This window comes from Acipenser ruthenus, chromosome 3 (assembly GCF_902713425.1).
Source record: "Acipenser ruthenus chromosome 3, fAciRut3.2 maternal haplotype, whole genome shotgun sequence".
NCBI classification, from domain to species: Eukaryota; Metazoa; Chordata; class Actinopteri; order Acipenseriformes; family Acipenseridae; genus Acipenser; species Acipenser ruthenus.
In genome coordinates this window covers 100,857,936-100,872,291 of record NC_081191.1, presented here as the reverse complement: position 1 = coordinate 100,872,291, position 14,356 = coordinate 100,857,936, and the positions used below count along the sequence as shown (strand labels likewise).

General features: G+C 38.2%; 1 protein-coding gene across 1 annotated transcript in view; it reads left to right on the top strand.

Moving 5' to 3' along the window:
* The first annotated feature begins 483 nt into the window (after positions 1 to 483).
* LOC117435469 (sickle tail protein homolog) overlaps positions 484 to 14,356 on the top strand; it is a 221,321-nt gene continuing 207,448 nt past the window's right edge. Inside the window, exon 1 of the mRNA XM_059019803.1 lies at positions 484 to 861. Coding sequence (XP_058875786.1) covers positions 789 to 861 — 73 coding nt within the window. The 5' untranslated portion in view covers positions 484 to 788. The remainder of the gene's footprint in view (positions 862 to 14,356) is intronic.

Here is a 14,356-nt window from a genome sequence, read left to right as displayed (position 1 = left end):
AACCCCTACCCATGCATGTGTATGTTTTCATGCACTATAGATTAGATTACATAAATCATTCACGATTGCGGTTTCTCCCACTTTTTTTGCTTAAGGCATTCGCACTGAATTCACGTTCGTTCATGAATACGTGCTGATTAATTACTTTTACTTACTTTATATTTAGTATATGTTTCATAATGTTTTGTAGTACTTTGGTTTTTTAAAACGAAGGGAACTTCACATGTGCCATTTTTATTCCAGAGCATTACCAGTAATGCATGCTGAGCCCCTGGTGAAGAAGCAGTCGCTTACAAATCTACACTGATGTTTTCAATCATCATCACGGATATAAGGTATGTACAGTACCTCTTTCAACAACAGAAAAGCAGCTTAGAACTATGGTGACGTAATTCCCGCAGTCATGTGAAGGTTGAAGTTTTTTTTTTTTTTTTTTTTTTTTTACCGGACTCAGTCAAACATCTCTACAGTTCGATTATGCCACCGTCTTTCCGCAAAGCACTGACATGACTTTGGTCCCATTCTCACCCATCAGGTGAACTGAAAAACGCTGTTTCCGGAGACGATAGACAGTGCAGTCACTGCAGTATTGGCATCAGATGAAACTGCAACTCTGACAGAAATAGCAAGGAAACGGGACAGCGAGCGAGTGAGCAAATGGTTATAGCGCATGAAGGAGAGGCGTTTCCTAAACAAAACTGTCATTTCTCTTTTTAGATGCTTTAGTTTTTGGGACACTTGAACGCAGTTTGAGCGATAACAGAGCTATCTCTTTAAAGGTGCTGGCGATGTCTGGGAACCGGGTGCAGTTTGCAGAACTCCCGCCCCAGAGCGAGCGAAAGGGGAGTCTGAAATTAACTAGTAAGAACTTTTAATTTCTCTTGACTTTGTGCTTCTGCTGGGTTAATAAAATCACGTTCTTGCTGACCGTGTAATGCGATATCATGAATTTGCAGTATTTTTGAAATGTGTGTAAGTGAAACTTTTTTTGTTTATTTTTTTAAACATGTTATTATTATTATTATTATTATTATTATTATTATTATTATTATTATTATTATTATTATTATTATTATTATTACACGCATTAAACGTTGTGGTTGATCAATTTATATAGGAACATCGCTTCCAGATGTTGAGCCTGGTAGTTCCTTACTAACATTTAACGAAGTAATCCACCAAAGGTGTAACCTTGTGAATATGACATACAGAAAACAAGAGGGGCTACTGCTAGATTATTATTTTAAATACGTTGTTCCCCAACCTTTTTCGTTTATTTATGTAGTCTAACCTGTATCCAGAGACCACTCAAGGGACAGTCAAGTGGCCTCTTAACACAGGTGGTCTCTTAAGAGGACCCATACATTTTTCTATCATGTGTCTCTCACATGCCTTCCTGTAATTCTGTATGTATATTAAACTGTAAAAGACTCCAAGACGGAATATGAACAGAAGGAAGCACTGTAATTGAATCACATTCATTTAGATAATGCATTTACAAAGGAATTATTTTGTGAAAGCAGTGAATATGTCCAGTTCTGCTTTCCGTTTCAAAATGTTCTGTAACTGCGTCTTTCCAACGCCAAATTTTTCAGCATTTTTCTGCTACTTTCTGTCTTTCCAAGCTCAGTAACTTTAATTCTGTCATCTAGGGTGAGGAGGACCGTTCGTTTCTCCGTGTTTTCTCCCTTCCTTTACAAGAAAGCTTAGTTTTATAGTTTTATTGATTACAGATACAAGCCCGCTAAAATGGTTGCTTAATACAGGTCTGAGGCCATTGCTGGGTAAGAGACTTGTGGACACGTTAGACAGATAGTCTCTTAATACAGGTAAATTCAAGCACAGGTATTACTGGAAGGAATTTAAAGTGGTCACTTAGACCAGGTGGTCGCATGAGCAGGTTTGACTGTAGTTTTCTTTACAGTAGAAAATGACATGTGAGCTCATCTGTTATTGCATTTGGCAAGGCTGCTGAAGTGCCCCATAGATGTCAACATTTTACTATAATTTAAATAGCAAATAAATGACTTCAGCTGTGCTAAACGGACATCGTTATAAAAGTAGAACATTATTGTTAAAGACTTAAATATTAAGTATAGTTTTCTTTTGCTTTTTGATATTTTATGTGTAGAGTGGTTTTGACCTGAGTTCACAGTTGTGTTGTTCTTAAGAACATAAGAAAGTTTACAAACAAGAGGAGGCCATTCAGCACATCGTGCTCGTTTTGGTTGTTAGTAGCTTATTGATCCCAGAATCTCATCAAGCAGCTTCTTGAAGGATCCCAGGGTGTCAGCTTCTTCAAGGCTGCTTGCCTTAACAATATGTATCCCAGACTGGATCAGCCAGTCTTTATAGAATAAAGGCCAGCACCATCTAGTAAACCGGTAGTAGTCTAGTATTAAGTAGTAATCTAGTATTAAGGGTCAAGTTTAATTGTGTATTGCTAACAACACACAGCTGTGCACTACTGCAGATGGTGTGTTGTGTTGTCAGCAATACAAAACGGAACTTTGTATAAAGACACTTTCAGCCTGATTTTCAGAAGGGGCACATTTACAGCAAAAATAGAGGTTGCAGTGCATTTTCACTATGACTTTTTTTGCTCGCTAATTATACGCCTCTATTTTCAAAAGGAGCAATGGGCTTGCAAAGCCCTTTGAGAGTAGTTTTTACGACCCCTGTAATTGAAACGGCAATTGATTTCAGGTGCCTTAACAAGGTAATTAGTCACAAGTAAATAACCAAGACTTCCATTCCACTGCCTAACACCGGGGAAGCGCACAGGGAGTCACAAACGGAAAGAAAAGAATGAATCCAACAGAAAGGGAAAAAAAAATTCCTAGCCCCTCAAGTTGAGCTTTTGCTTTTTGGCAAAAGGTCTGGATCAGCTGCTAAACTGAAAATAGGGACTGAAATAACCGAAAAGATACATGCAACATCTGCTATAAAAGGGTCGACAAAGGAGGGCCTAAAAGATTCTGGGACTATAATCGATGTTGTAGGGGAACAGGTGGAGGACCATCGACTCCAGCACACTTTACAGCTTTGGAGATTAAAATTCATCCCCTGATCAACGCAGCCACTGTATTGGGGATACCCAATGGGGCTGATCTAATGGAATCCGAGGGGTCGAGAGACGAGTTGCCTAACACAGGTTAATATATAAATTCTGTGTGTGTGTGTTAAAACCAATGTAAAACATAATAATGTTTTCATTATATTATGTCAATTATATTCACAGGCAAAAGTAATACCATGGATACTGGAACTTTTTACGGAAGAAAGCAAACTTTTTTATTGTAAATGTTAAAACATGTTTAGAGTTTTTACTGCCTTAACTAAACAGCATTGCTTTGGAGCAACAAAATAGAGGGAGGGGTAAAAATAAAAAAATTATATAATAGCCTATATATATTTAGCTTCAGAAAGCCCTAAATAGCAGGAAACAATAGGGATTTTTTTTTGTTACAAACAAAAACTCATGTAATAGAGGGCTAATACAGTAATAGTACAAAATAATTACAGCACAAGAATCGGGAAAGGTGAACCAAGTATTGATAGAGTGGTAGACTAATACATAATGACACATGTTTCAATAGTATATTGTGAGAATCTCTGAATCATACAGTATGCATTAGAGCCATTCTTTCATCAAGCCCTGCACTGCCCCCGCTGCACCAGAGCCCTGCACTGCCCCCGTTGCACCAGAGCCCTGCACTGCCCCCGCTGCACCAGAGCCCTGCACTGCCCCCGTTGCACCAGAGCCCTGCACTGCCCCCGCTGCACCAGAGCCCTGCACTGCCCCTGCTGCACCAGAGCCCTGCACTGCCCCCTTTGCACCAGAGCCCTGCATTGCCCCTGTTGCACCAGAGCCCTGCACTGCCCCTGTTGCACCAGAGCCCTGCACTGCCCCTGTTGCACCAGAGCCTTGCACTGCCCCCACTGCACCAGAGCCCCAGGGAAAGAAGCCACCAAATGGTTAGAAGCACAGTACGTTACATGCTTGTAATCAATCAATATTCTATATTGTCGCTGAAAACTCAAAATAAAAACTGTTACACTAAAGTTTGTTACATATCTGTGTTTTAACCAGATCATATGTTAATTGTTAGAACTGATGATATATAAATAATTTTTTACATATACATAACTAAGGTAAATGATCATACTTACTACGTACGTGTCTGCCTTGCCTGTGGCACAGGGTTGTGTAGGATTTCATCATTGTCATCTATGTCCCCTGGTAACATTTCCTCACTGTGATCCAGAGCAAGCTCCAGACCACGTTGAGTGGCAATATTGTGCAGTATGCAAAAACACCACAATGATCTTGCATACCTTAGCAGGGTTATAATGTAGCTCACCAGTAGATTTATGTAGACATCCAAATCTATTTTTCAGAATCCCAAAACACCTCTCAATAGTGTTTCGAGTAGAAATGTGAGCACTGTTGTATTTTGTTTCTGGATCTGTGTTTGGATTTAAAATTATTGAGGTCATCAGCCATGGTTTTAGTGGGTATGCGCTGTCACCTGCAAACATACTTTTAGTAAGATATTTAAACAACTTCAAGTGCAATATGTTATTGCCAGCCTCCTCTTAGAACCCCCTGTTCACATTTTCTAAATAAACCACTGTTCTGTAGAATGAATGAATCCTGGCATCCGCCAGGGTACTTGGCAGCTACATCGGTGATGATACAATGAGCATCACATACGACCTGCACATAACATAAAACGTAACACAAACACAAGTCCACAGTGCGTGCTCTAGTGCTCTTTGTGAATATACAGTCCTGAGTGATACAAAGTGCTGTGATCTTGATCTGGGTTTAGTGCTGGCCTTTGGCGACAGCTCCAGATCGTGTTAGCCGTCTAGACAATAACAGACAGTATTTTTAGACAAACAAGCAAAACACTCACGATTAACAGCACAGCGGTCTCCTTTTGGTTCAAAGTTTAACCATTCACAAAGAAACAGATCACCTCACTACGTCCCCTTAATATACCGTCAACCATGACCCCTTGGTTAATGATCACGCCCGATCCTCCAATCCGCAGATGCCACACCGTTAACCTTCTGGGTCAATGATTTAGTGTACCGTAGCTCAGTCCCCTTTCTAGATGGCCGACCCTAACCCTGGGAATGAACTGTCGGGCAATCCAGTCCAGGGTACTCTGTTCCCTTTACACAGCACCCTCACAGGTCATTTGATCTCTGTCACAATACGGTATTTACATTTTGAGCCATCTGTTGAATACTGATGAATACAGAGTTAGCAACATATTTTCCACTTCCATTATTATCTAAGAAATTGCCTTTATTAGCTGTTGAAAAACTATGAATGCAACTCACTGTTTAAGTTTCGTTCTTATTCACTGGTAAGGCCAAAAATAAAATGCATTGGTTTCTAGTTGCAAGGGAAAAAAAATGAGGGTAGGGTTGGAAAAAATCCCTCAAACTACTTGTTGTAGCTTTACTACCCTTTACAACACCCACTTTATAATGGGCTTCAAAATCTGAGGCAGGGGTAAGGGGAACCACGGGAATCACATTAAAAAGTCAAACGCTTCCTCGACTATAAAATGTAGATACAGTTAACTACTCAGATTTGCTTTTTCGGCAGGTATTCAATAAATCAATTAATTAATGTATATAATATAATTTGTTGCTCATTCGGGGCACAGATGTTTTTACAGCAGTACTGGTGAACCATGGCCATGTACGGCAGTTAAAAATGTCAGTGCCCAGGATGAAAGGAAAATATTCTTCCAATTGGCTTTTAAAGCATTCAGTGCGGAAGTTACAGGTAATTGCTATTGATTGGTACTTAATTGGAAACTGAGGGAAGGACAGCTTTTCTTGTTTTGAAATCAGTTCTGAGTACGAGTATCAAGTTAATTGTGTGCCAGTCAACTTGTCCGTATTTGTGTGGCAGTTCTGCATATGAATGTAGAATGATTAATTCCACATGCATATGCCAATTGTTGGTACCGAATTTCCATCAGAGCTGCCTCAGACATATAGGGAGAGACTGACTCCCATGTTAGGGTGGTTGACTGTAGGAACATTCAAGATCTGGAAGCGCTGATGGAGGCTCAGCAGCGGAGAAGATGTCTGAACCTGGGGTTCCGTAATGGCTGTCGAGGCATCATTTGCGCGTGTTTTATTTTATCTGTGAAAAATAAAAATGCATAACTCTTTCTACTGTTATTGTGATTCCTGCCTTCACGCTGCTCTTAGTCGAACTCACTCTTAAATGTAATTATTTACTGTATTCTCTTATTTTCTACTGATTTTACTGTACTTTATATCTACCCTTATCTGATATGTGATATTCTGTAATGTGATATTGTATAATGTGATATTTTGTACTGTGATATTTTGTAACAACTGTAAGTCACCTTGGATAAGGGAGTCTGCTAAGAAATAATAATAATAATAATAATAATAATAATAATAATAATAATAATAATAATAATAATAATAACAAATAAATAAATAAATGAATAATCTTGGCTTTAGATACAGTATATATGTTATAGCTGAGACACAGCAATCACCATTATCATTCTGTAGTTTTTTCATCTGGGACATGCCAACAGTTTGAGCATCTTAACAGTTCACAAGTCAAACCTCTAAGAGTGTCTCAGTAAGAGTCATTGGTAACGGTTGGGAGGTACTGCGGTCAGAGGTGGAGGGAACTTGTGTTGAGACAATAATCGACCTGTGTGATATGGTAATATTTAGTATTGATTATTATTGTCACTGATAATTCATTGTTAGTTCATTAAATACTGCACAATCATGACAGGTGTGTTCCCATAAGTTTAACCCAAGGGAAATGATCTTTGTTGTTTGTTGTTATTTGTGACTGCAGTATTGATTGGGGGTAATGCAATTTCATTATCCATTTCCTTGGATTATGAAATACAGTGTCACGCAGTTTTGTGTTAATAAATAAAACACATGAAATGCAACATGTTTTTATAAATATAAACATATTTAATTCTATTGATTTGGTGATAACTGTGAATAACACACAACTGTACAAGGAACCACGTCATCCAGATCACAGTAAGTTCATAAAGGAGTTCAGCCATTTCAGTCGATGTGCAGTTGCAGAGTTGCAGGACGGCAGACTACAAGCACAGCATGGCAGGGCTTTTTAATGCAAAGAGTTTAGTCACTCAGCCAAACATCTGTAGAAACCACCAGTGAGGAAAACTAACTAGACTTGACTCTTAAGAGTGAACTGTTGCTTGTTCTGTAGTGGTTAGGTCTCTTGACCAGAGGGTCGTGGGTTCAATCCCAGGGGGGGGGACACTGCTGCTGTACTCTTGAGCAAGGTACTTTACCTAGATTGCTCCAGTAAAAACCCAACTGTATAAATGGGTAATTGTATGTAAAAATAATGTGATATCTTGTAACAATTGTAAGTCGCCCTGGATAAGGGTGTCTGCTAAGAAATAAATAATAATAATAATAATGAACCATATGAAACAGCCCTGACACTGTATGTGCCTGAGACTACTGTGGAGGGCCTTATTGCTTTTAGAAATATAAATATTAGATTGCTCTATACTGTTCATTTTACTAGGAGTTGGTGGTTCAGTCTCCGTTCCCTACCCACTTCAGATGACCCATCACAAACATGTGTAATGAAACACATGCAGGTCTTTGCTGTGCTATGAGCACACCTCAAGTAGATGAGGACACTCAGCTAGACCTTGTGCTTCATAACGCATGTGTGCCGATATCACAGAACAGCAGCACACACTGCCAGTTGTGTAATATTCATATGTAGACATAAGAACGTAAGAACATGTGGCAATGTGCCCCGCCCCTGTGTGCATGTGTGTGTTAATGTTGGTGTATAGAGATTGGTACACGGGATATAAACGGGTCTGTGTTTCACATGTGATTTAAATTGTATATTGTATATTTAGGCACGGGATTGCACATCACTGCACGTGCATTTAAAGTATAGTATGTGAGCACGGGGTTGCACAGAATTAATTCTGACGATAATGTTTATCAGAAGTAGACTTTATCCAATAATAATAATAGAAATAAACAAACTGACGCGTTAAAAACAATTGGGAATAAATAATGAACTGACCCATTTCTAATCTATAGCATATATTGTGTTGGACGAAGCTGTTCAATCTTCTTATTGAGCACTGGATTTATCAGCTCCACCATCCCTGACACAATTGCACACTACACTAATAGACAAATGCAACAGCTCTGAACTGGGTGACAGGAGCCCTGTGAATTATGTGCCACACCTTGTTGTTACTTTGTTTGGAAAAGGGACCAGTGAAATCTAAGAGTTATGTATGATTATTATTATTTATTTCTTAGCAGACGCCCTTATCCAGGGCAACTTACAATTGTTACAAGATATCACATTATATATATTTTTTTTACGTACAATTACCCATTTATACAGCTGGGTTTTTACTGGAGCAATCTAGGTAAAGTACCTTGCTCAAGGGTACAGCAGCAGTGTCCCCCACCGGGGATTGAACCCACGACCCTCCGGTCAAGAGTCCAAAGCCCTAACCGCTACTCCACATGATTAACTGGGATTGGCAAATTTACTGGGACAGTCAGCCACAAAAGCCTTTGAATTTAAGTTTTGAGACTCAAATTGTAGGCCTGTTCTGTTTGTGTAGGCCAACATTCCCCACAAATACTGAAATCATCGTGGAGAATGTCAGTGTATTATTTTGTGGTTTTAGAAAGGGTTCTAATTCTGTAAATTTAAATACTGAACCCTTCTGTGTGGACAAGGAGGAATGCAGTGCCAAGGGGCCCTGCCAAGTAGCAGAAGACAGAATGTATCTGTGATATATTTGACCTTCTAAAGCAGTTTGATTGAATTTCATTTAGCAGGACAAGGTCACGGATAGCTGTGTTTCCTATTTCCCAGTTCATTCACCGTGTTTATTGAAGAAGTTTCCAATTACAAAAGCAATAATGTTACAATTTGCCTTTGTACAGAGCACTAAACGTATAGCGAGAAGTGATATAAACTCTATAAACTTCAGTACACTGGTAAAAGTCACTGAATCCAGTTCCCAGTTATGCTGGGGAGCAAGTATTCTCCATAAAGTAATGAAACTTGGCTCATCACATTACAGGGAGCACTGTTGAGCAATGTCTCAACTATACTGTTCCACATGATTAACTGTTGCTATCTGCCTTGCCTCACTTCTATGCTGAATAATGGGGATTATAAACTGATTCAGTGTTGTATATAACCTTGTTACATACTGGTACTATAGTGAACTATATTGTGATTGTATGTGGATTAGTTGGGTTTCTAGTTACTTTTTCAATAAATATGGTAGTGATAAGGTTTGAAACATATTTTTACTTTTACTTATAAGCACAGAAATGTTTTTTGGCTAGTTTTATAAGCTTGGAATGGGGTGCTATATCAGTGCTTATTTTGCTGGAATAAACCACAGATGATTTTGGAAATTCTCACCGCTGAAAACACTAAATGTGTATTGCTTTTATGGATGGGTATTACACATCTAATGCTCACTACAGTAGTTAAGGAACAATTTATTTAGCTTGTGTTAGTAGAGGATTGAAAGCTCTTGTTCTTGTTATTTTTTTCTTTGGTGTGAAATTAGTTGTTTCTTAAAAACAGCATTAAAGTGTACAGATGGATCTAAATTTGAAGTAGTCCTCAAATTTTTAAACCTGTGCAGGCTTCATTGTGCGTCAGGCATTCCTCTTTTGAAATGATAAGCCAGCTGTTTTCAAAGCTTTTTAGTGTGCTCTCTTTTCCAGGTGGTGTTTACAGTTACCATTTAAGTCTTGTAAGAAGAGTAAGTGAACTTGTGAACCTCTGTGCTTCTTAGAGGGAAATGGAAATGTATACCTTTGAGAAAACCACTTCTTAATATATCATGCCTGCTCTTTGAGCATGCACTCTGAGGCCAAATCAAATCTGAATGTATTTTCATCAGATATCAATCTTTTTTCTTCTTTTTTGATCAACTCTACCCAGTCTCATCGGGAATCTACTCTAAGTGTGTGCTATAGACAGTTGGTAGGATATAATAGGCCCACACATGACCAAATTACCCTTCCGTCATTGCGGGCAGTTTTCACTTATTTGTTGGGCATTAAAAGTTTTTATTGATATGTTATTTTTGTATGCTTTGCATTTAATGTAGCAGAAACTAAGTGAAAAGAAAAGACTCCTATCTCTATTTCTATTACTCACATGACTTCCTGTTCATATACTGTGTAAACTTGCCCTGTAATTCCAACCTGCAAACTGGGAAGGGTTTTTTTTTTTTTAACCATAGGCCTTTTTCTTGCTGACCTTATTATTCAATTATTATTTTTATTTTTTTTATTTTTTTGCCTTCAACTTAGTCATGCAGACTTTTGTGTTTTCAGTTGCAGTGCTTGCTCAAATTGTTCTGGTTTATCTGTAGCTTAAGAAAGCACTGTGCTGCATTTTATATGTCTTGCCACAAATATTTCTGACTAAATACAAGTGATAAAATTCAGACAATAAAGTTCAGCAATTAAAGTTACATTTAGCCTAGGGCATTTTGCATTTCAGATACATATTGTTGTAGTTGACTTTTATTACAATACATTTTCTTTTAAGCTCTAAGGGGCTGTATTTAAATAAAGTGGATATTACACTAACGTAAGAGCCCACAATATTAAGCTCGAGGCGCGTTGTTTGAAAAAGGTATAATTTGTCCAGTGTTGAAAATTTCTGGGTTTCTGTCACTGTAGCACGGTTGTTCCTTGTCACAATACATTGTACATGTCACAAAGTGGTTTACTGAAAACGTTACCATTCCAGGACACATAGGTCAACGCATCCACTGTGTTGATGGATAAGCCAGTTGAGGTCCTGTCTACTGGACAGTAAAGATCCCACTGTAGTCTTTCTAGGAACAGCAAGGTGTTAACACCTGTGTCCTGGCTAAATTCAAATTGTGGTTGTGATAGACAACCTGGTTTTCACTCTGTTCATGTGCACTGTGGTATCTAAAGAATCTATCCTTTAAAGAAAGGATTTTTGAAATGTTATTATTGAAAGAGCTACTGTAACTTGTGTTTTGTCACAAATCAAAGTTCTATATAGGCAGTTCTGAAATTAATATCAGATACAGTTTACATCAAATGTACAGTATATAATAGCGAGGGTCCAATATTCCTGTAGCTTTGTAGCTGTAGTGAAAGGATCAGTTTATACAACTGATGGAGAAAATATGGAGCAACACTGTATTTAGATTCAATTGAAAACCCAGTGACTGCTCTACCCTACTGTCAAAGCGATGAACAGCATACAGTCCAGTGTTCGCATGCCATCTATTGAGCCGGAAGCCACTGAGCCCCAAACGCTGCATTGCTAATCCACTGGTGTCATCCATACCCCAGTACCCTCAATAAGATATTGTATTGTCCACTCAATGAGCCTCCAGTTTGTGTTAATAATACTAATCTGATAATGAATATTGAGTTCATGTTTACCATGCATACTGTGAATCGCTTTTGGCCCCATGCTTTTCTAGTACAGACGTAGAAGAACTTTTGGATTTACAGTATCTGTACATTGCTGGTCAAAAAGAACCAAGAGCTGTGAAAACGGATTGGAAGGCGAATTTCAATGTAAAATGTCCCGTATGTTGTATCTTAGCAGAGCTAAACAATTCCAAAATAGTAATAAAAGTCTTGTTTTCTTTCAGTGCTTATCAACATTTCTTTATTGATATAGAACATAAAAACCATGTACCCATGATTCATGGTGTGATGGTACCATCCTTAAAAATATCCCATTGCTAAGCAACTTGAAGGACGGTGTCCATTAAGAAAAGTTAAGAAATGTTCTTGATGTTAGCGCGGTCTTACTTGAGACCAGTATATTATTATTATTATTATTATTATTATTATTATTATTATTATTATTATTAGCAGTAGTATTATGTGTGTTATAAATGGTAACACATTATATTAGGTGTGCACAGTTACAGTATTATTTAGTTTATCATGATGATTTAGATAGTGTAGTATTCAAGAGGTGTGTGTTATACAAGAGATATAACCCAAGGCTTCTTAGTTGTGTGCATTACGGTATGCATTACAAAATGATGATAATTCTGTAACCCTGTGTATGGAGGCACTGCTTTATCTTGTTTCTCAATTATGTTTATATTCCTATAACTTTGCCTTGGCTTGCAGAACAAATGGAACCTCATTAGATTGAGAGGTTTCTCTGAGCTTCAGTAATGCACCTCTCAGCTGTGGAATGTGCACACATTACAGACCTGGACGTCATTAAACCTTTTTTATTCAAGAAACGGCATCAAAAAGTACGGCATCATGCTGTAACTATGTAGAGACAGTTACACTTACAATGAATGTTATAATTTTTATTAACACACACATAAAAACACATTGTGGTAAAATACACCGCATACAGCTTTAAACTTTAATGATCCATAAGCCAGTCCTGATAACATTGTTATTAGGCTTTGGAAATGAAATTGGTTTTTACAGTCAGATAATCTCCATTTGAAGTTGCAGAAGAGGTCATGTGCAAGGGAGCATCCCAAATAGGTAATGGAGGAAAAACATGGGACAAAGCCCAGGCCCCAGCGCCATGGTGTAAAGATGCAGCAAAGGCCATTTGTGACTTTGTGTTAACATTGCAGTTAGTAAGATTGGTAAAATATAACCATGGAAGCATCCCCAACAAGATTGGAACTTCAGCCAGGAAACTCATGCCATAGATTCTTTTTTAAAACATAGACTAGACAACACTACTACATTATACATATTTTACAGTACAGTTTTTGGCCACGCCTTTCGAGTACCCCTGCCCATAAATTAGCTTGCAGATAAGTGGAGTGGCTTGCCTTAGGGAAGCCATGGGCAGGGGAGCAGGGTAGCTGCCCTTCCCATTAGACAAAGCCAAAAGCAGATGGAGGCTGGGGAGGAGGCGAGCTCTGACACACCAGGGATGTAATGGATATAAATCCTTTCCTTGCTGTTCATTGGATGTATTGTTTATCCTAAGACCAATAAGATACTAGCTATTCGACTGACAATTTGCTCAGGTATTGGAAGCATCTAAATATGCTTAATATTTACGTGCTTTGATATATGATTAAAAGAGAGTTCCCTTGTGTGTGTGTGTGTTTAAAGTATTTCCTTAGTTCCAGTTCTTCATACCTGTAAAAGGGTGGTTTGAACTAGCCATAATTAAGCTATATTTGTCATATTCCCTTGATATGATTAATATTCTTTGCAGCAACACTTTAAATGCAAGTAGCTTCAACCGGTGAGTTCAATGCAAATCAGTATTTCAATATGCTACCTACAGGGTGAAACTGAGGCTATGAGGGTTTTAAATGAACTTTTTTGGCTTAGGGGACAAGATACAATCAACTACCATAACAATGAAAAACAAAATGTTGTTTATATACAGCAACTGAATTAATGTAATTGTGTTGGAAATATTTAGAAATGCAGTCTTATACTGCCTGACCATCTTTCTCTGATGAGCTTTATATAGTTGTGGTAGTTGCATAGCAGTTCTGTATTCAAAAGGGAACTGGATATTTGTAAACACAATGCAGACAAGTAATGCAAGGTCTTTCAAAGATAAGTCAGCTATTTTATTGTTCAGATTTTAATGTGCGCTGTGCTAAGTAACAATAGGCTAGTGTTCCAGCCAGATGGTCATGAAGGGTGCCCATATGTGAACAACTGGTAACAAATTCTGTTGCTGCAAGAAATCAATGTTGGAAAGAAACCTAACATTTGGGATTGCTCTACAGTCACAAAGTACACTTTGACACTTATTTAATAGGAACTCTTTGGACAGAAATATGGCAGTCTAAATGTTGCAATATTCATTACCCACTGAGTAACTCACAAACTGCATGAACGCTTCATAATTAAGCAATAACTAAGGTTCATGAAGCTTACAAAGAGATAGCAGCCTATGGAGTGGCAGAGGTCCAAGGTTTTGGTTCCTGTAAGGGACACGGTTGTCTCCAAGAACACCTCACGTATCCTCTAGTTCTAGCTGTGACCTATGCTTGGACTCGCTTTTATTATTAAAGAAAAAGTCACTTAACTGCTGCTTCTGCTTCCGAATCAGCCATGCAGTGCCACATGTGAATGGAAGGCTTTTATCATTTGGCATTCCAATGCAAGTGAAGTGAATTCTACAACATGTATGTTATTGATATAACAATGGGAGAGGGTGGATTTCTTGACTGCAGCTCTACAGCGGTATTTTTGATTGGAACTCCAGTGAGAATGCGCAGGCTCCTACACTCATAGAAGTAATCAACGA